At 30.6% G+C, this 21,812-nt stretch overlaps 1 protein-coding gene across 3 annotated transcripts in view; it reads left to right on the top strand.

Annotated features, from left to right (window-relative positions):
• Nucleotides 1-21,812, top strand: part of nmo (serine/threonine-protein kinase nemo) — a 262,878-nt gene that overhangs the window by 164,038 nt on the left and 77,028 nt on the right. For all 3 annotated transcript variants that reach the window (XR_012755996.1, XM_075362115.1, XM_075362116.1), the window contains exon 2: nucleotides 16,272-16,401. Coding sequence is in view for 2 of the 3 variants with exons in the window: in XM_075362115.1 (XP_075218230.1) it covers nucleotides 16,272-16,401 (130 nt within the window). In the remaining variant the exon portion in view is untranslated. The remainder of the gene's footprint in view (nucleotides 1-16,271; nucleotides 16,402-21,812) is intronic.

Here is a 21,812-nt window from a genome sequence, read left to right as displayed (position 1 = left end):
GTGTAGTATTTTATTATTATTATATTTTACTGCTATTTTGCAAATTATTTTTTATTTTATTTACATAAATGGTATTATTATTGGAACTTTTTGAACAAACAATAGACAATTCTTGATTAACTTTTTTTTTAATATATAAATTGTATTATTACTGAAAACTTTTTGAATAAACAATAGACAATTCTCTGTTAATAAAGCATAATGATGATATTAATAACAGCAATCTAAATAATAGATTTTGCTCCAGTACAATACAAATACATTTTTTATTTTATTTTATTAAATATCTAAGATACGAATAACATTGATGGTTTTACAAGTGATACTTATAGAAACTTTTCAAAGAAATATAACTCTCCTTTTTATGGATTTGCTACTTTTACTTTCTCTATTAAGGGAAAATCTGGGTATAGGGTTTTTACGCAAATCTTGATTTTTCATGATCTCAAACCGAAAAAAATGGAACAAAAATCCAATTCCTGAAGGATGTCTGTATGTTGGTTTTTTCTTATTAAATATTTCCTGACTGCGTGAAAATTGAAATTTGGTTCAATATTTTTATATATGGGATTACTGATTCCATTAAATTTTGAACTTATTGAAGGTGGTAGGATATCTATCCCCGTTTAAAGATTTCAACTTTTTGTGTGAGCATCATAGTAACTTGAATGTCGGTACAATGGTAGTACTGAATGAATTGTTTACATTACTGAAATTTTAAGTCGATTGGACGCAGGGGTGAGGTATAATTTTTTTAAAATTCAGAACAGATTATTAAAATTCATGAAACTTAAAAAAATATTGTCTTTTAATTAACGTAAGTTAGAACTTATGTTCTACTATTAATTTTTGAGTCCAATTCATCAAGTCCATATATATCATATATAGGCTTATAGGTTTATATCATATATAGGTTCCGTTTATATATATCATGTGCTTCATACACGTCGTAGACATAAAAAAAAAAGATGGGAAAATTGATGTAAAATGATAAATAATTGAACCCCTTTCTGTGTGAAACTATTTATTCTCTCTACCACAAACCATCAGGAGAAACTTCTCTAGTATAAAAGTTGTATAAATGAAAGTGGATGCAAAAATTTATATAATATACTGACCCCCCTTTTTTTGAAATTAATTATTCTTGCTTTTTATGTTATTATTTAACAATATTTATTATTATAATTTGTAAAGTTTATTTAATATTATCAAAGTAATATACTAATAATATTATTATTTTTATAATAAAAGTATTTATTTAGAACAGTAGAGTTGGTTTTTATTTAGATATCGTTTATATCATTATTGGTTTACCGTAATATTTATCTCTTTTTCATACCCGTTCCTTTTACTCAGATTTTCTCGCTTTCCATTTAATTTCTCTTTACCCTTCTACCAGTTATCGTACGATCGGTCTATACGATTAATTAAATGGCAGATTGGACTGAAAATCAAATTATTCCATTCGATCTATATTTGACTTTAAGCTTGCTCCAACTGTATGTGTATATCTAAACTCATTCGTATTTTCATTTTTAAATCGGTTGAAATAATAAATCTACGGCAATTAGTGATTATATACGACTGAATTTAGATGATAGGTTATCTAAAATTAATTATTAGAAATAATAATATTTATTAGGCTGCTAATCAATTAAAGGTGAGGATTTAATCAAAAGATGAGGAACGGTATCTACTTGGAAGTTTTAATATTAAGGATTTCCGCTTCCCATTTTTTTATCTGTCATTAACGTCCTCTCCCGCAGCTATTACAGTATGTAATAAAAGAAGATATTGTAATGGGTCAGAAAAAGATTGCGCAATTTTTGAATTTCGCAGCGATTTGTGGAGGAGTCTTGAAGCCAAAAGTACTTATATTTTTTATATAGATCTTTTTTTTTAATTAGTGTAAATGTGTGTGTATGTTTGCGCGAATATTTCTTGTCATATATTTTACGTTAGAGCAATTAATTGCATAAAGTATTTGAAAAATTTGGTTCAAGGGGTGATATGTCGCAAATACCTTAAAAAAATGTTTTACTCATATAAGTTACTTAGATTTTAATAAAATAATACAATTTTTAATATTTTTATAGAAATACACCGCTGAAACATTTTTTTATAAAAAAATAAAAATAATACAAATTAAATACTTTCGTACTTAATAAAAAAATATTATTTTTTGACTGAAAATGTTTTTTTTTTTTTTTTTTTTTACTTTATCGAACTTCGCTGAGAAATTTTCAATTATTTTTCTCTAAATGAGATATTGACCTAAAAGAGACAAAATTTCAACTCGTATAAAAAAAATTCGTCACATCAAAAGACATTAGATTTTTTTTTTCAACAGACCAAAAGTATTGCTTTATGATTTATTTTGAATTAATCTATGTATATAAAATAACGTGACTTGACCGACTGACTGGCTGATTAATCAACGCCCAGGAAAACTACTGAAGATAAATTGATGAAAATTTGTATACATTTCTTCTTACCCTGTAAGTGCACACTAAGAAAGGATTTTTTGAAATTCTGAGTTAAAAGGGTTGAAATGGAGTAACAAAAAGTTTACTATTTTTTTTTTTTTTTTTAAATTTCTCGTTAACAAATGAAGATTATCAACTTAATTTTTGGTGTGTGTAATTTTCATGTGAATATCTAAAAACAAATTTCTAGATTTTCTGAAATTCGGCCTTGAATGGGGTGAAGAAAGGTAAAAAATGTTGAACAATGATTGCAAATTTTACTCATTTCAGACTATATTAAACGAGATATTCTATGGCTTACGAGATATTGGGCTTGCAAATACTCTTCAGATGAATATATAAAAATCATTTTCGGATATTTTAGAATTTCGATTTTAAGGGGTGCGACTATGTGCGGCGCGGCTGCTCAACCAACACAGCCACTATTACTGTATATGCGACGCGACTGGCTGCACGTGCCCCGGGGTACTTGACTAAAAAACATAAAATAAAAAAAAACATTGACCGCGACGGGGGGACGTAAGCAGAACGTAACTAAGATATCAGCCTTTAAATTATGGCAGAATTTTAACAAACATCCATTCAGTGTTTCTTTTGAAAACTTATTGTAGACAAAATCTGAAATTCACGCGAATGATTTGGCGGGATTAGATAACTTTTTTAAATTGACATCAGATTATAAAGCTAATCATGTCATGTTAAGTATTACGTAACGTAATACTTAAGCCGAGAGACTTACATTAAAATAAAAAAAGGAATGCAAAAAGTTTGTATAAAGAGATTACTATCGAGCGTGAGTTAAGACTCTAGACTGTTTATATATATATATATATATATATATATATATATATATATATATCAGCTAAACGTGAAAGAATATTCACACAAAGATAATCCGCCTAGTTTTGACAGATAAACGTTTATTAAATAGAATATTAGAAAAATTATCACAGCGTTCTCTTATTGATTCACGCACGTTAATCAAATGATGAAGTTAAATTTTAAACTGTATCCAAATGATGGGAAACTTTAGCGACATTATTATCAGGTTTTGTCTCTACTCGTGTAGTTTCTTACTTTAATAACAACCATAACTGGAGTTGAACTTGAATTTAAATTTAACATTAATGAAGTTTGTTAATTTGGCAACATTGACCGTACTGCGCCTATTTTACCTTGCCACCTTTATATCAAAAGTTTAATTATATTTGTTAATTATTTAACCTGTCACCTAGCTAATATCTCTATGAATATTTGGTCTTTATATTTGTGTCCTTCTTTAATAACTTTGAAGGATTTTCCTTTTGAACCGTGAAAAAATTACGGTAACATCCAAATAACATGAAAACACCTCCACTCGTTTTATTAAACACGTTAAATATTATTTATTAACCTATACGATGATAATGTATAGATGGGATGGGAATCCATAAAATTATAATTACTTACCTACTTTACACGTTAAATATATTACGATGTAACTTCAGTAATTTTGGGTACAATCCTGTAACGTGTCATCTGAGTAAGAAACAAAAAATGCATTCATGATGTCTGGAATATATTAAAAGTTTACATACAGAAAAATTGGTTGTATTAGAAAAAACGGGTACCTCTTCATTTTTATAACCGATTCAAATTTTATACATTTTTCCTGTTTCTTATATCTACTTGTGACAAAAATAAGTTAGAAAAAATATTTAATGGCGTGGTAGAGTTAAGGAATTTTAGCTTGAAAATAATTAAGATTAATATTTGTACGGGTACATTTTTATGGTAGTGAAACATCAGCAGAAGGTACAACAGAAAAGAAAAGAATAGTCCTTTGAAATGTTGTGCTGCAGGTGGATTTTGAAAATTAAGGCGGTTGATAAAATCGTTATGATTTAAGACGAATGAGAGAGGTGAGAAATTTCTGGAAGAATTTTGTAAAGGGACCAACTAGATCGTTGGACCATGTATCAAGACATTCAAATTTAGTTTATTTAGTAATAGGATGATCTTTTTCTTTTTTTGTTTAGCCTCCGGAACCACCGTAAGGTATTACTTCAGAGAATGAATGAGGATGATATGTATGAATGCAAATTAAGTGTGGTCTTGTAGTCTCAGGTAGACCGTTTCTCAGGTGTGCGATTAATTGAAACCTAATCACCAAAGAACACCGGTATCGTACACGATCTAGTATTCAAATCCGTAGAAAAGCAACTAACTTTACTAGAATTTGAACCTTAGAACTCTCGACTTCGAAATCAGCTGATTTGCGATGACGAGTTCACTAAATCGACCCGAACGGTGGGTCGATAGGGATGAATGGAAAATAAAAACTGTACAGAAAGACGAATACTAGAATTGATAAAACAGAAAATTTAGAACACGGGGCGTGGTAACAATGTTAAGGTTAAAATATTAGTACAGAAGAAAAAGGAATGGAAGATAGTACAGGATCAAACCAGTCAGTCAGTTGGTTTTTGACTCCCTCTCCCAAAAGAAAGTTTTTTATTGTTCACATTTGAATTGCATATAATTTTCTTAGGAGTAAATATAATTAAATATTACACACAAATAGGCCTTAGTAATTTCTGTAGTATAAAAAATAATTTAAATTAAGTTACAGTTATTTGTGGTAACATAATTTTAATTTTTTCCCTATGTTCTAACTGTAATTATTGTTCATTCAACTACTAATATTACTATACTTTTCAAATCCAAGACGTATTCTACATTATCCTATTTAAAAATTGGAATGTATATTATAATGTAAGATAAACATGGTTACTAATTATTAAAAAATAACATTCAAATCAATAGTTTTAAAAATACTATTTAACTATTGTTTTAAATTTTTTTTAGTTACTTGCAAAATACTAAGGTTATACAGTCAGTTTCGTATTGGAATAGATTACATTGCTGCAAGTATATTGGCCTTGAGCATGTGACTACAGTGGAATTTTTAACTTCAGTTAACAGCAAAATATGATAAAATGCTGTTAACTGTTGCTTTTTAATCAATTTTTCATAAACTGTATGTAAAAGTCGGCTTCAGTAAAATTAAACTTGTGCAAAAGCATCCAAAACATAACCTTTACGCAAATTAGGAACTGAATTTTATGTAGGTAAGGTTATTTGTGATGCCTAATAATCTTGGTTAAATATTTTTGTATTCGTCGGGGCTTTTTGTATTTTGCCGGGAAGCGGTGTCCTTCCTGTAAGGCGCATGGTCATGCCTCCGGAGGCCGGGGTTCTAAGATTACCTATGCGGCGTGAGGTTTGGCTGCAGTTGCACTCGGATACTCGGCGATTCCGGTATGGGTCAGCCTCGAACGGGAGGGGTGGGATACTCAGGCGTCTCACCGTCGGAAATCGGGCGGGGACTCCTGGAACCGCGGAGGAGGGAAGTAAAGATCGCAAGTCCCGGTGGGGGATTCCTTCGAGGGTTTCTGATTTGAGGCAAGGAACCGGAAGACCATAGTCCCGGTGGGGGTCCTCGTGGGAGCCTCGCTTGAGGCCAGGCACTGTAAGACCGTAGTTCCGGTAGGGGGTCCCCTTATTAGAGGCATGGCACAAAAGAACGAGTCCCGGCTGTCAGGGTAGAAGCCTTGGGAACGGCATAGCCGGATCCAGGGCTGCTGCCCAGGCAGTTTGAGGCGATGGCGCATCTCCCGGAGATGTATTTATACTTAAATGTGGGTCCGGCTCTGGGAGGCGGGGCAAAAGAAAGACGAGGAAAAAACTTTAACCGACGGTAGGTTATTACTTACTTAATTGATAAAGCTTAGATAACGTTGAAGAAGTGTTTTACTGGATAGTGGTAAGTTTTTTCTTATATATGTCTAATTACTGATGAATTGTGGAGGCGAGTTGGAAAACTGCCTTTATTCAAAATTTATAAAATTGGGTTTTTGGTCATTTCTTACTAATTTTGGCTGTCTTAAATCTTCAATCGACATATTTTATTTCAAACCGCCTTTTTCCTATTTAAAAAGCAGTCGGTCTGAAATATACAGTTAATTTCAAGATTTTATCCATTGACTATTCGTTCGATTTGAGAACTTTTCACGCCCGTCACAATAACGCATGACGTTTTTGTTTTACAATATTGAATCCAATATAATAGGTTTCAACATTTTCTTTATCTAATTAATACTTTTAATTGTTTCTTTTTGCGACACTTTATTATAAAACTATTTTATTTTTATCTGAATTAAGTTTAAAAAATTATAGAAAGTAATGAACCTGAGATAGGAAAATATGTAAATATTTTTTATGTTTACAGTATGTTATTTATGCGTATTTTTTTTATACGATGGTTTTGAGCGTGTAGTAGTTATTAAATTAGTTTAAAATTTTCAGTCTCATAGAGTTTATGAGTTTTGATTTTAAATCTTTCTTAATAAGTAGTCTGTTGAAAAACTTAAGCGATTATGTAGCAACTTTAAGTAAGTTAATGTGTATAAAGTTCAGTTCTGAAACTTTCCTTATCCAGCACATTTTATTAAATTATTTATTTATTTTTTTGTAAATTCTGCTGTTAGATTTGTACAAATAATGTATTCTACATCTTAAACCAGCCGAAAATATTTTTTGGTAATTTTTTTGAAAGTAAAATTGAATTCTACGTTTAATTTACAAAAAATCGTGTTTGTCGGATTAGGATAGTTTTGCAGTTTAGTATAATTAATGTTATATATCATATAATTACCATGTACATACTTATGTATGGTGGCACAGCCTTAGTGGATGTATGTGACTTGGAATGAATCATAAATTACTCCCGGAAATTACATAGCCACGTTAAAGGATAACAAGGTTTTATGCCAGGCTTATTAAAGACAGTAATGAGTGAAGTGGTTTTTATTGGGGTTCTACATTAAGCCGAATATATTGTAGCATTTCATGCTAAAATTACAAAGTGCAGGTAATATTCGGCTCTAGACATATGACTGTTATTTAATTTTTAAGTTTGATGTTGTTCAGGTTAATTGTTTCCTATAGTAATGTTGTGCCCGGGCGCTGACAATGATACTTCGTTGTGCACTCAGGAAACGAAACCAAAGGCTATATTATGAATATAATTGCTTTCAGAGAAATCAACAATGATATCTTTTGTAATCAGGAGCTTTAAATGCGTCACAGCGGTAAAAATATGTAAAACTACAAATTTCTGTAGTGAAAAACTTCTACACACTGCTTTAACTCAGATTAGCGGTGTTTGTATCTATAGAGGAAGATATAAACACCGCTATAAGTTTTGATGCTTTCTTATGTTGTGATATAATCTGTTTTAAAACGAATCAAAATTTTGATGTTGGTTCCCTGATTTATAGTCTGTAGTATATACTGTAGCCCTAGTTTTGATTGTTAAATTATTTTGTAAAAGAATATGTCGTATTAATTTAAAGAGGCCGATCTCCATGGCGGAGTAATACCGTATCTGCCTTCTATTCGGAAGTTTTGAGTGCGTGCTTCGGCCAGGCGTGACATTTTTCGCACAGTGCAAAAGATTTCATTTTATCATTGTCATACATCGGCAGCTGTTACATGGAAACAGCCAGAATAAAACGGAATATAGAGGAGTTAATTCCTATTAGGCTTTCTCTTCTTCAAGCCAACACATCTATTCATTGTTCCGAGAGAACAGATTGTAGATATTTAATTGTTTAAAAAAAAATGATTAAAGACAATTATTGAAATAAATATGTAAAAAAATGTATGTATTGTATCCTGCATGTAAAATTATTAGTTCAAAATACTGCATTAAAATTTGACGAAATTTTATGTAACATAAAGAAAACCTATTTAATCCATTAAAAATTTGTTTCCACCGTATAATTTATATACTGGAAACATTAAATGGAACGTTTTTATATGTATTTAATAAACATTGATTATTATTAATATTTACATGGATAATATTGTTCACATAACCAAAAATGTTCCGTTAAAATGAGGAGAGGGTTTCCTTTCAGTTTCCAGGTTAGCCAGGCTCTTTTATTCGCCGTGAATTTTAGTTAAATTTTAATTTTACTGAAATTCACTGGACCAGGGAAATGTTTTATACAGGATTCTGCTGGATACAGTTCCGTCGTCTTGTGGATTTACTGTATTAATTTTTAATACGGTGTGGTTGTTTTAGCAATGTATACATTGTCTACATTATAATTTTCTTAGTCGATTTATTTAAAGACGATTTCATTTTCAGCGTTAAGCTATTTTCGTTTTGAAAATCATTTCGCTTGTCGAATGTTATTTTTAAATAATATTTTACAATAGTTTTGTCTGTCGTAAAGGAAAATGCTATATATATATTTTTTTAATTACATTTACAATAACGAACTAAAATTAAATATTTGAGTTGGTTTCATAAAAAGGCCGGAATAAATTATTTTTGTCTGTTTAATAAAAATAAATATAAATAATACAAATTTAATGAATTTATGAGTGTGCTACGCAGAGGGTTAGTTTTTGTTGTCTACATTGAAAAATTAAATTTTTGATATTGCTTTTCACTATACAGAGTGTAGAAAAAAGAACGTCTAGCTTTAAAACTATTTAATATTTCTTAACTTTGACTTATAGTAGTGAATCACAAATAAAATGAAAGAATACTCTTGCAGTATTTCCGTACAACTGTTCAATGCGAGCACCTTTCGTTTCGTCACGCGGCACAAATCCAACCGATAGGAGAATCCGTCCTTAGTTTAATCAGCACGTGTGGAGTAATGGAAGCGACAGATACTTCAGTCCTGTCCCTCAAATACGGAAGATCAGTAGGTAGCGGAGGCACATACACAGAATCCTTTATAAAACTACCGAAGGAAAAAATAACATAACGTCAGATCAGGTGACCTTGGAGGCCACCGCAACAAGCTCTGTCATCCGGTCTTTAATATTTTCATTAAGGCTCATGTTTATCTAAATGTTCAAATAATACTTAGTTTTCGTATGGGTACCATCTTATAGCCTACCCGTATATTAAATAAAAATAATTAATGTAAAATAAAACGCGTTTTTAAAAGAAATCCGAAAAAATAAAACGATTATTTAATCGTTTCGACTTTTTGAAGTCTGCGCCAAACTAAATGTTAGTAAGTTGCTTTTAATTTTGTCCCGATTTGTTAAATCGAAATCTAAAAATTAAATGAAAAAATATTACTATTTAGGCGGTCTTATTACTATTATTTTTTTAACTTATTTGCATATCACAAATTTATTATTTTACTTATTTTCTTTTATTGTAGATGTAAAATCAAAATTTAACGTTCAAAATGAAAATAACATTTTCTCTTTTTAAAAAAACAAATAACAGAAAACAATTTCTACTGTGCCTGTGTTTTATTGCCGAATTTCATGCCGAAGATTTCTTAACATTTTATGGAAATTCCCTGGCGAAATTTGTTTTGTAGTTCCCATGGAGTCAGGTGTCATCAACCTGTTAATAAGAAAACTCCGTATAAACAAATACTTGGTGAAATTTTCTTTAAATTACATGTTGTTGTCTTTCTTATTTTGTAAAATAATAGGAAAAAATAACCGTTGTTTATACGTTTTTTAATCGGGTTAAATTAAATAATTTATTAATTTTTCCTTAACTGAAATTGTTATCATTATTTTAATCGAAATACGTTGCATTTTGTAATTTTGAAAGTTATGTTTTTTTTTGTTTTGTTTTTTTTTAGGAATTCGTATCGGATATATTCGATTCGTTCTCTGTCTGTTTCTCTCGATTTACTTTCTTGTCTTGTGTTGTTATTTTAATCAGAGCGTGTAACTCTTTTTGCCCCACTATTACTTAGTTTTATATTCTATTCCGTACGATAAAGTGCCAGCCATTGCTATAGTATTATTATAAGGTTGCCACCACTTTTGTGATCATTGTTAACTTGTGAAAGTTAGGCTATTCTACTCCTTGTGGTATTTTATTGCATTTCTTAGTTTTATCTCTGTTTTCTTCTCAATTTTTTTTTTGTTTTACTTTCTGAAAATTATTCTCACCCTGTATTTTCATTTATTTTTCTGTACTTAAAATCGAGATAAAGAGAAAAAATAATGATGTTGAATTAAATATTCAGAATTTAATATATTTTGTTAACGTGAATAATAAAATTACACAAAAATAGTTTTGTAATTGCTAAAAATTGACTGATAGAAGCACAGACAGCTTTTTTGACGATAGGAAGTTTTTAAAAATATTTGTATGCAGATCTTTATAGTAGTGTAAAACCTGGAGAATAGGCAAAGCAAAATGAAAAATAATACTTTATAGGCCTTTGAAGTGGTATTACAGGAGGATGTTGAAAATTACGTGAACTGAAAGTACAAAAGGAAGAGGGCTTTAAACCAACACATGGGAAGATAAGTTTGTTTTAGAATCTCCTCAAGAGACATATTAGACTGGTGGTCCATATATTTAAACATGCAGGTTTAGTTGATTTAACAACACGTCTCGTTATTTAAAATTGTAGGGAAGACAAAGGTTGAAATACAGTATGAATAAAAAAAGTATGACCCGATTTCATAATAAAAATGTGTTACAATACAAATTACATACTATTCAAAAACGTTCAAAATTTCATTTATCAAATTGTAAATTTTCTATATACCCTCCCATCTGCTGCACGGATTTCATCAAGATGATAGCTGAATTTTTCTGCAACGCGTTGCCGATAGTCTTCTGTTACAGAAGTTACTGCAGCTGCGATCCTGGTTTTCAGCTCATTAAAATCAGCAGGTAATGGTGAAACATAAAGACTTAGTTTCACATATCTTCACAAGAAAAGGTATAATGTCTGAGGACCTGAGGACGAAGAATGTAGTGCAAATTCTTGGATTCCCGTACGCACTATCCAATGTTGAGGCAGTGTTTCACTTAGAAACCGACGAACTTTGTTGTGTCGATGCGGTCTCATCTTGCTAAAAAATAAGTTCTCTTTATTTGGTTGTGGAAAAAGCCTGCAAAATCTCAAGATAAGGATGCCCTCTTACTTGTTTCCGTCAATAAAGAAATGGCTAAAGGTGTTTTTAAACGAAATTCAGGAAAAAACATTTAATATTGGTGAATCTCGCTCCTGCTGTGTATAATCACGTGCGGATTTTCAAGTCCCCATACGCAAATATTATGATGTAAAATGTTGCTTCAGCACTAAAACTTAACCGCATAAGAACCTACCATCTTCCTATCAACTAAGAGCATGTCACTGAAAGTTTTACGTTTTCTTTTGTCACATACGTGAAAAGCGTATACCGGTTGTAATCGGTGCGGTTTGAAATGCAAGCGTGGTCTTAACACACGCCAAATAGTCATATGAGGAATCGCAGGTTCTCGGCTAGCGCGACGAGTTGATTTTTTCGGGCTTCGCAAAACGCCTCTTGAATTCGTTTTAGATTTTCCTCTGATGTGCGCGGTCGCCCTGGACTCTTCCTCTTACATAAACATTTGGATTCTTCAAATTTTTTATGACCAGCGAAGAATGTTCTTAGCTGATAGTGGTTCAATCCTGAAACGCTGTCAAAACGCATGCTCAACCGTTTTTACGGACTCTTGTCTTGCTAAATTGTAGAACACACAACGCCTTGTGTCGCATAGATGCCATGTTGATTACAACTGAGGTCAGCGGACGTTTGGACGCTAATATTGTACTCCACCGGCTGGGATTTGAAACTCTAGGATCCGCACTTTCAAATGATGCACATCTCATTTGCTTACCGTGCACGGTTTCACAGGTGTACGGTTTTGAAATCTGTTCATTATTTTTTGTACACGTTGTATATAAAACAAATAATTAAGGATAATGGATATAGTTTGCTCAGTTTAAAAGATTAGCACAGAACAGAAAGGAATGAATAATATCATCGGCAGTCGTTCTCTTTTAATCTCATATGTGTTTTTTTTTTATTATGCAAGTTGTACTTAAATACCTTAAACTCTAATTGTAATTCGTAATAGTTTGTTATTCAGTTCGGATGGTTAATTACGGCGATTCTTATGAAGTATTTGATTTATGTTTGCAAAGAGAAAATTTTGTTAAATTATTTACTTTTTACTTTCCCGGCAGTAGCTATAGTAATAAGGAAAACCTTCGTGGTAGGTTAAAATTTTTTTGTTGAAAGTTTCGTCATTTCATGACCCCTCTAATCGAAAAACACAAAAAAATCAATGGAAAATAACGGAAGGATGTATGTTGGTCTGTATTACTATGAATATCTTCTTTACTTCTTGGAACATTAAAGTATTTAATATACTTATTACTATATTAAATATATTTGGTTAATATATTTAATATACTTGGTTCAAGTATTTTTATATTTGATGCATTGATGCCATTAAATTTTAAACCAGGAGGAGGGGCATTTATGTATGCTCCCTCATTATTTTAATATGTTAACGTTTAGCGTGAGCATCAAAGGATCTTGAAATTCCATGCGGCGGTGACTTATACTTCATACATGCTGTATGAAGTATTTACGATACTAAAATTCTATGTCGATTAGACTTAGGGATGGGGATATAATTAGCTTAATTGTTTTAAAGTTTTTGTTTTATATTTCCAAAACGGATTACTAAAAATTTGTGAAATAAAAAAAAAGAACTTAGAAATAAGTTCTGTGTTAAATTTAATGCTCGATATGATGAGGGAGTACAGCCGTACCCAAAATAACTGTTTAACTTTCCTAACAACTCTACAGCTATGCTGCAAGACGTAGAGTATGGTAATCAGTTGAAAAAGGGGATACGGGTTTTCTCGACTTTCATGACCCTGGGACCCCAACAAATACAAAATAAAGTGGAAGGGGTAATTTTTGTACGTGCGTGTGTTGCCATATTTGAAGTTTAATAACTTTTGACCGGATAAACCGATTTTCATGAAATTTTTATAGACTACTGTGTATGAAACAATTTGTTAGTAAAATTTTGGGATCACTATCTCCAGGGGAGGGTAGATAATTTTTTGGGATCAGTTTTCTCAAAATTTTGCAAACATTTATATAACCTCATAACCTGCGCGCTTGCTTATATTACCATTTTTTAAAAAAACTTTGCCCCAAAATCGAAAAAGCTATCTTTTTATTTATTGCATATTTTTTAACGTGGTTTTTTCATGTCTTCCTAGGCGTAGTAGTTGAACAGGTGACCTAAATAAAAAGTACTTTGGGGGCAATATTGGGTTTGGGAGAGCCATTCGAAGTTTAAACGTATCGATTTATCGATTAATATCGGATTTATCATTTTTTAATACTTTGGTTTATTCAAACTTTTAATAATAAATAATGTTAAGAATAAAAATGTCATAATTCACCCCCGCCCGAAAAAATAAATCTTAGGTAATATTTTATTGGTTGTACATTTTTAGTGGAATTTTTTTTTTAGTTACTTCCATTTAACATAGTAAACGTAGACAAATCAAAAGATTTTTTTGGATGGTGATTTTGGAGGTGGGGAGCAGAAAAATAAAAATATCGATTTTTGGAATTTTTAACATTTTTATGGTTTATTTAAACGTATAATGAAAATTTTACAATAAAACTTCATCGTAATTTACTCCTACCCGAAAAAAGAAACCTTAGGTAACGTTTTCATGTATAATCATTTTTCCACTGTAAGAATAAATATTCGATGCCATTATATTATTACAACTTAATTGTCAGTTTTTTTTATTTTAGAATTGCTTAATATTTCTAAACCGGTTTAAGCATTAAACAGCTAATTAGGACAAAAGTATTTCTGGGCACGAGATTGTAATTGTATTTAGTTGTAGGCCCTACACTACTCAATTTCAATTTTTAAAAGTGTTTCGTATATCATTAAATAGATTTTATATTAAAGAGCGAAATTCAATTAAAATATTTCCCTTATAAGGAATTTATACATGGGATATTAATTTTTATATGATATAAACATTGTTAGATTCGGCGACTTATTAACACATAATGAAATATCAGCCGAACCTTTAAAAATCCCCTATTGAATTTGATTTCTGAAATCGTAAACTAAATGCGGTATCTAAAAGTTGATTTTCAAAGTCGTTTCCATTTTGTAATTTATAATTGATTTGGTAAATTTTAAGTAGTAATAAAGAAGTCATTAGTTTTAAAAACCCTACAGCGTATTGAAAACAAAAATGCAGTTCTTTGCCGACTTTTTAATTTGTTAATTTAAAATTATAATGCTTGAAAAATTGGATTCTTAAAAAAAAATCTGTCTGTCTGTTAAACCAGAGAAGTATTTTCCCATTAAATATTATGATTATAGCGGTTTAGGGTTTAATACGTATCGAATAAAATTTTACCCATAACTCAGTTTGTAATTAGAAAAATTACATTTTAGTATAATTAAATAATCTTCCTGCTTACAAAAAAAACACAGTACTTATCTTTTAAATAATTTTGTTTTTAATCGGTCGCGTTTTGACCGGATACGAGTAAATTCACGAGTACACACTAAAGCAAGTCGTATCGGAACTATTCCGCAAACCTTAACCTAAATAGCGTTTCTTGAAAAACGTTTTTATTCTTGAATGCCGCAACTCATTTTCTATATTTATTTCTTCACATTTTGGGTGTTTTTATATTAATATGATTTGTAATTATCATAGCTTAAAATATTTTCTCGTCATTCATAATTTAATTTTTTAATGGTTCATCGTTGTTTATTACATTCACATCATCTGTAATTAATATGGTTGTGTTCTTTCTGACTAGAGTACTTAAAATCAACCCATCGGGTTGGTGTAGTGGTGAACGCGCCTTCCTAAATCAGCTGATTTGGAAGTCGAGAGTTCCAACGTTTAAGTCCTAGTAAAGCCAGTTACTTTTACACGGATTTGAATACTAGATCGTGGATATCGGTGTTCTTTGGCGGTTGGGTTTTCAATTAACCACACATCTCAGGAACGGTCGAACTGAGAATGTACAAGACTACATTTCATTTACACTCATACATACTACATTTCATTTACACTCATACATATCATCCTCATTCATCCTCTGAAGTATTATCTGAACGGTAATTACCGGAGGCTAAACAGGAAAAAGAAAAAGAAAAAAAAAACGAGTACTTAAAATCATTTACAAACTTCATATTTACGTTTATTTCGTTATTTAGATTTATCCTCAATATTTTTACAACCTTTTGGTATATCATTTTCAAAAGATGCTAGTTTTTGCTGCTGAAATTTAAGTTCACGCTGCTGCTACGATAAGTAGGTAATTTTTATTATTTTTTTACTAAAACATTAAAATGTATTTAATTATTTTTATAATAATGTACGCTGTACGTACTTTTACTACGTACTCTGTATTACAATTTAAAGATTAAGTCATTGTATTCAGTTCTTTTTGAAACCGGACAGATGATTGAATGGGACTCGAATAATAGACGGACTACTTCTTTGTGCACATGTTATTTCAGGGTGTTAAATATATAAACAAATTAGAAATACATTTTTTTAAATTTATAAATGTTAGTTATGTAACTTTTATATGATTTTTTCTTATTTTGTTTTTACTTATCTAATCTCCTATATAATTATGTGTTACCTCATTATTTATGGGGTATTCATTTTACCCCATTTTTATGTGTTACTCCCGAAATCAGAAACAGTTGTAACAAAAACTAATGTACCTTAACTTTAGTTTTGTTTTATTATGTTGCTAATGACAGTAAAAAAAGATTTTTCGAATGGTTTATATTTTATTTCACATGTAATGTAAATGTGCTAAAAATTAATTAATTATGTGTATATTCGTATTATTTCTATTAAAACAGTTTTCCTTTTATTTTGTATTTTACAGGGCAGTTACTGATCCACGTGATGGAAGAAGAGTTGCTCTTAAAAAGCTGCCAAATGTCTTCCAATCTTTAGTCTCGTCAAAGAGAGTCTTCCGCGAGCTTAAAATGCTCTGCTTCTTTAAACATGAAAATGTAAGTACCGTTACTATTTTTAAATTAAAAAATGTATATAGAGAGAGACAAGACATTAAAATTAAGTCAATTTTAGGAATATTCATACCATTTAAAGAGCGATTCATTATGTAAACACAGCATGTCTTTTTTTTATTAATGGACAGACATGTTGTGATCGTAAGCATTTCATAGCTTTAGTCATATAATACCTCTAATCCCATTGGCTTTGCCCGCGCTATACGGGTATAAACCATCAAAAATTGGAAATACTTTTTTTTAGTATTATTCCGAGCGGGTCAAAAGTCACTACTTCGTAAAGGTCATTATTTGAATACAAAACAAAAACAAATTGAATTCTTAACTAATGCAACGCCTTATTGTAGCTAAATGATTATTTATTACATTTTTTTTCTATTTTTGTCGATTCATTTCTACAGACGACCTGGGACGCTTTTAAGCAATACTTGTTTGAACAATTGTATACTGAAATGTACTTCTTCAAAAGTGTTTTGAATAGTATCTTTCAAGTCCTCACTTGTTTGTGGTTTTGTAGCATAGACTTTTTCTTTAAAAATTCCCTAAAAGAAAAAATCCATGGTTGTAAGGTCTGGAGATCTGGGTGGCATTTCTATTGCCCCTCGCCGTTCTATAACTTTCCCACCAAATTACTCATCAACCTAGTTACGCACAGCTTTTGCGTAATGGGGTGGGATTCCATCATGTTGAAAGTGAAGTAAGTTGAAGTCATTGTAGTTCATTTGTTGTTCCGAACGGCATAGATTGCCTACATTTCCAGGTACTTCTCCTCAGTTACTACTCCATCAAAAAACCAAGGCCCCATTTACACCACGACATGAGATACCACCCCAAACGCTAACACCAGGTCGATTTAGCTGCCTCTCAAATACAATTCTTTGGTTCTCTGAATACCAGTAGGTACAGTTGTCTGTTGATGTGACCTGTTAATTTGAAAGTTGCCTTATCACCCCAAATTATCTTAGAAAACAACTCATTATCACCTTCTCTTACTTCATTTAACATTGTCTCGCAAAATTGAAGGCTACGAATAGGCTTTCGATAGGCCATGTATAAGACGAGGTATGTAATGTTTAAATTTAGCCTTATGTAAAATTCTCCGAACAGAAGTTCTAGAAATATTCTGTTCGAGAGGTAGCATATGACTAAATTTTTTAGGGCTCTGGGTAACCGCTTGCAAAACTTTAAGCTTGTTTCATCACTTAATGATGGCCTACCTGACCTGGGGCAGTCCGTTGCAGATTCATTTCTCTCAAAACGTTTTTGTAAATTTTAGACAGCCTTCCGTCTTGGTGGAACAGTGTTGAAATGATTATTCCACTCATTTATTATTAAATTAATATTATGCCCGATGAACATAATAACAGATGTTTTGATTGAATAGCAGTGTACTCTGGTGTTTGTGTAAATAGCGATTTGATGAAAACAAAAGGTGGTAATTTAAAATTGATGAGAAGATTACAAACAAAGTTACCTTATATTTACAATGGGTAACGACTTCTGGCCCAACTGGTATGTGGATTGTTAGTTTCAGAGTTATAGCTTTTCGCAACTTACCGGATAAAAAAACAAAAAAAAAGAAATCAGAATTCTTTTAATGAAATCAGGAGGATATTAAAATTATTCACAAATTTGCCCCCAGTACAGCAAAGTTCAGGAGTTTCAACATTCCATTCTTTTGTCTTTGCAGTGGTTACATATTTTAATTATGTTGTGTATTTGATTTTTCATGTTATTTTCAAATTCAGTTTCAGAGTAATAATTAAAACCTGATTTGATACCTAACATTTGTCGACGGTTGAACTCCATTTTGAGCCGTGCATATACGTTGCTATTTAAGTCTTTGAGGACGTTGTGGCATAGATTCACGTTGTCTACGATCAAAAATTCTAATAATCCTACAAGTTCTTCCTATCTGTGGCTTCACCGAACTAGGCATTACGAAAATGCTAATACCATTAATAAAATGGTAATTATGAAAATGTTAATTGAAATCGAATTTATGCCGATTTTGTATACGGCTTACTCTGATGGAATTTCTTAGTTCAGGATATGAAAATTTACGGAGTGCTACAATGATCGCGTTAAATGAGTTCTCGCGGGTCACCGCCAGGTTAGACAATGACATAAATTTTGTAAAACACGTAATTTTCGGAGAAGTACTTCGTAAATCGGTATCGAAATTCAATATTTCTCAAACCATTAAAACTTTGTTAAATATGTAACGATATTTACATTCCCTTTAATTTTATGATCAAACTAATTTGCTCTTAGGTGTATTATGATAATAATACAAATTGATATTTTACAGATAATGACATATTTTTAGTAAATCACTTAATAACAGTCAGAAGAAGTCGATATTGACGTAGACAACGATATATGTACACAATGACAATCGATATAGACAACGACATAAAATTTAGTAAAAGAAGTTCTAGGTTATTTATTTTTGAGATCGGTGTAGTTTGAATTGTAGTAAAAATTTCGGGAGTCATTAGAAAGCTACAGTTTAAATCTCGTAAGATTGGTTCAGAAGTTTTCGCGGTTGGCGGGAACAAACGAAAAAGACATCGTCTCTTTATATAATACTGAAGTTAAGTAATAAGATATTTCGATATAAATTTGTAATAGAATGTACTCCTCGAAACCAAGCTACGTATAGTTGTGACATAAAGATACTTGGTGAGGCAAGCAAGTTTGTGACGTATTATCAGTATTAATAATATTCATATTACAGACATTAGTTGAACTTTTTGTTAATAGCATGTACAGCAATACATTTCATGTTCCAGTAAAACATTAGGATAAAGCTTTGTTATAACATAGAATTGAAATTTAACAATAAAAAATACAGTTTTACGTTTGATGATTGCTTGTAAAAATGTTTTAGAAACTTTATTTTTGAGATTTTCTTTCTCGCTAAAACCGAAAAAAGCTTACTTTAAAGCTCAACATTTAAAGCGTCTTATTTTGGCTGTTTACAACGTGAAAAACTTTATTTTAACTTTAGAATTAATATTTGTTAGTTTTATTTTTTATTTTATTTTTTTGAAAACGTATATTTTCATAATTGCAACTTTTAGTGATATAAAACATTCTGTTTTGATTTCATCGTTATAAATTAAATATTAAATTGAAATTACGATAAGGAAATTTATATTACTTATTTTTTTAAATTTATTTATTATTTGGGTGACGTGGCGCGGAAGGGTGGTACAATGTTGCCAGATTCATTTCGGGTGTAAAAGTAAATAGATTTTTCGTAGATATAAGGGTTTGTTATCCGAAAGGAATCTAGCAACGTTGTGAGACGTGTAATAACCGTTTAAATGTAAATACAAAGTTCATTTTTAAAAATCGATCGGTATGTGGAAGTTGTGTGTTATTCTACGTTGTTTCCCAACTGTTTTATAAGGACGATAATATCCATCTAGTAAGAAGTTATTAGTAAATATAGAAACAATTTCCTTCCTCCTAGAAATAATTTCTAAAAAAAAAAAAAATAAAATAAAAAGAAACTTTGTTCGTTAAGTTTACATCAAGATATAATCAAATCTGTGGATTTAGTGCTTATGGACAATAGAAATCCCTAATGCATTACGAATGGAGAAACATAGAAAAGCTCTTAATGCATTAATTGGTAAACCAGCCAAGAAAAGTCCCTCGGGTATACCCAGGCGTAGATGTGAGGATCATGGTAATATCGTACAAGCAGGGCATCTAAATGAACTGCTTCTATTTAGAATAATAAGAGAAATTTGTTTTTACTTAACGATTCAATTAAAACATTTATTTAACTTTTAATATTTTGTACTTAATTAAAAATTTATTACAAAAGCTAGTTAAATTTAAATTAATATTTAGACACGAAGAATAAGTCTTATTAGGCCTAAATTGTTAACAATACAATGTGATTCATGTTTGTGGTGATTATCTTTCGTATTGTTAAAATATCATCATAACCAAAAAAGAAAATATGTATAATCTAATGATTTCCACGCTGTATGAAGTACGGAAGAGTAATTCGTCAACGGGTGAAAGGTTTTTTCTCAGATTTTTTCAAACAGAAATAGGAATAGAGTAATACCATATCCTGAAGAACTTCTGCAAAAATATTCATTTCAACTTGCAGGTTATTTTTGCAATTCTGTACAGTTCCAGAATTGCAGACCGAAATTAAAGATTTATGAATTTTATATTGTTGCTTAATTATTAGGAAAGCATACGTGGATGCTTATCATACCATTTAAAAAAAAAATTCCCCAAAATTTCTGCTTTCCCAAAAATTGAAAAACGTTTTTTTTATTTATTGCGTATCCTTTAACCGGTTTCTTTTTATTTCTTCCTAGGATTAGTTAGTAGTAGTGCAAGCGACAGAAAAAAAACTTTTGTGGTTGGGGGAGCCGATCAAAGTTTAAAAATGTCGATTTTTGGAATCTTTTAAAACTTTTTTTGGTTTATTCAAACTTTTAATAATATTAACAATAAAATTTCATCATAATTCACCCCTTACCCCCAAGAAACAAATCTTAGGTTAATTTTTTATTAGAAACTTTTTTTAGTTTCTTCCATTTAACATAGTAAACGTAGAAAAATAAAAAAATTCTTGGAAGGTGATTTTGAAAGTGAGGAACCAGAAAAAAACGATTTTTTGAATTTTTTAAAACTTTTTGGTTTATTTGAACATATAATGATAATTTTACAATAAAATGTTTGTCATAAATTACCCCCACCCAATGTAACTTTTTTCATGTTCATTATTTTTTCACTATATAAGAATAATTTGCCAATGCCAGGAAAGTATTAGAACTTTATTGTCAGCTTTTTTTTTAGCTGCTTTCAACAATAACAACCATTCCATTGTAGATGTACTAGGAAAAGTTGATTGAAGTCGTTTCCAGTTGTCTTTGTCATTAAGCCGAATTATGTTTCATCTAATATGTTAAATATATGAAATTCAGTTGATACTCATTTCGTAAAAATAACCACTTTAGTTGTTCACCACAGGAAATGAATTATAATGATCATCATTACTGACAGTAAAAATTCAAAATAATGCCGATTTCATTAGATGAATTTTACATACGTCATAAGAAAAATTGCGACAGGTATTATTAAAAATATATTAATCTGCTGTCTGTTTTTTTTTTTTTTTTTTTTTTTTAGAAATTCAAATGTTTTTCTATATCACCAGTTAGGCTACTTATCCATTTTTTCACAAAGAAAAGGTGTACATTAATTTATTACTTTTCACTATCTATCCTGATATTTGTTGAGGGTGTGGTCCTAAGTAATGCACCTGAGATACTACAGAAACTAATCGGTGTTGCTTTCACTGATAGTAATAATGTTCACGATACAACCAATCCCTGCGATGAACAGAAAAAATA

Source organism: Lycorma delicatula, chromosome 4 (assembly GCF_047948215.1).
Source record: "Lycorma delicatula isolate Av1 chromosome 4, ASM4794821v1, whole genome shotgun sequence".
Classification (NCBI taxonomy): Eukaryota; Metazoa; Arthropoda; class Insecta; order Hemiptera; family Fulgoridae; genus Lycorma; species Lycorma delicatula.
Note: the sequence above shows the minus strand (reverse complement) of the source record. Positions and strands in the feature narration are given on the sequence as shown.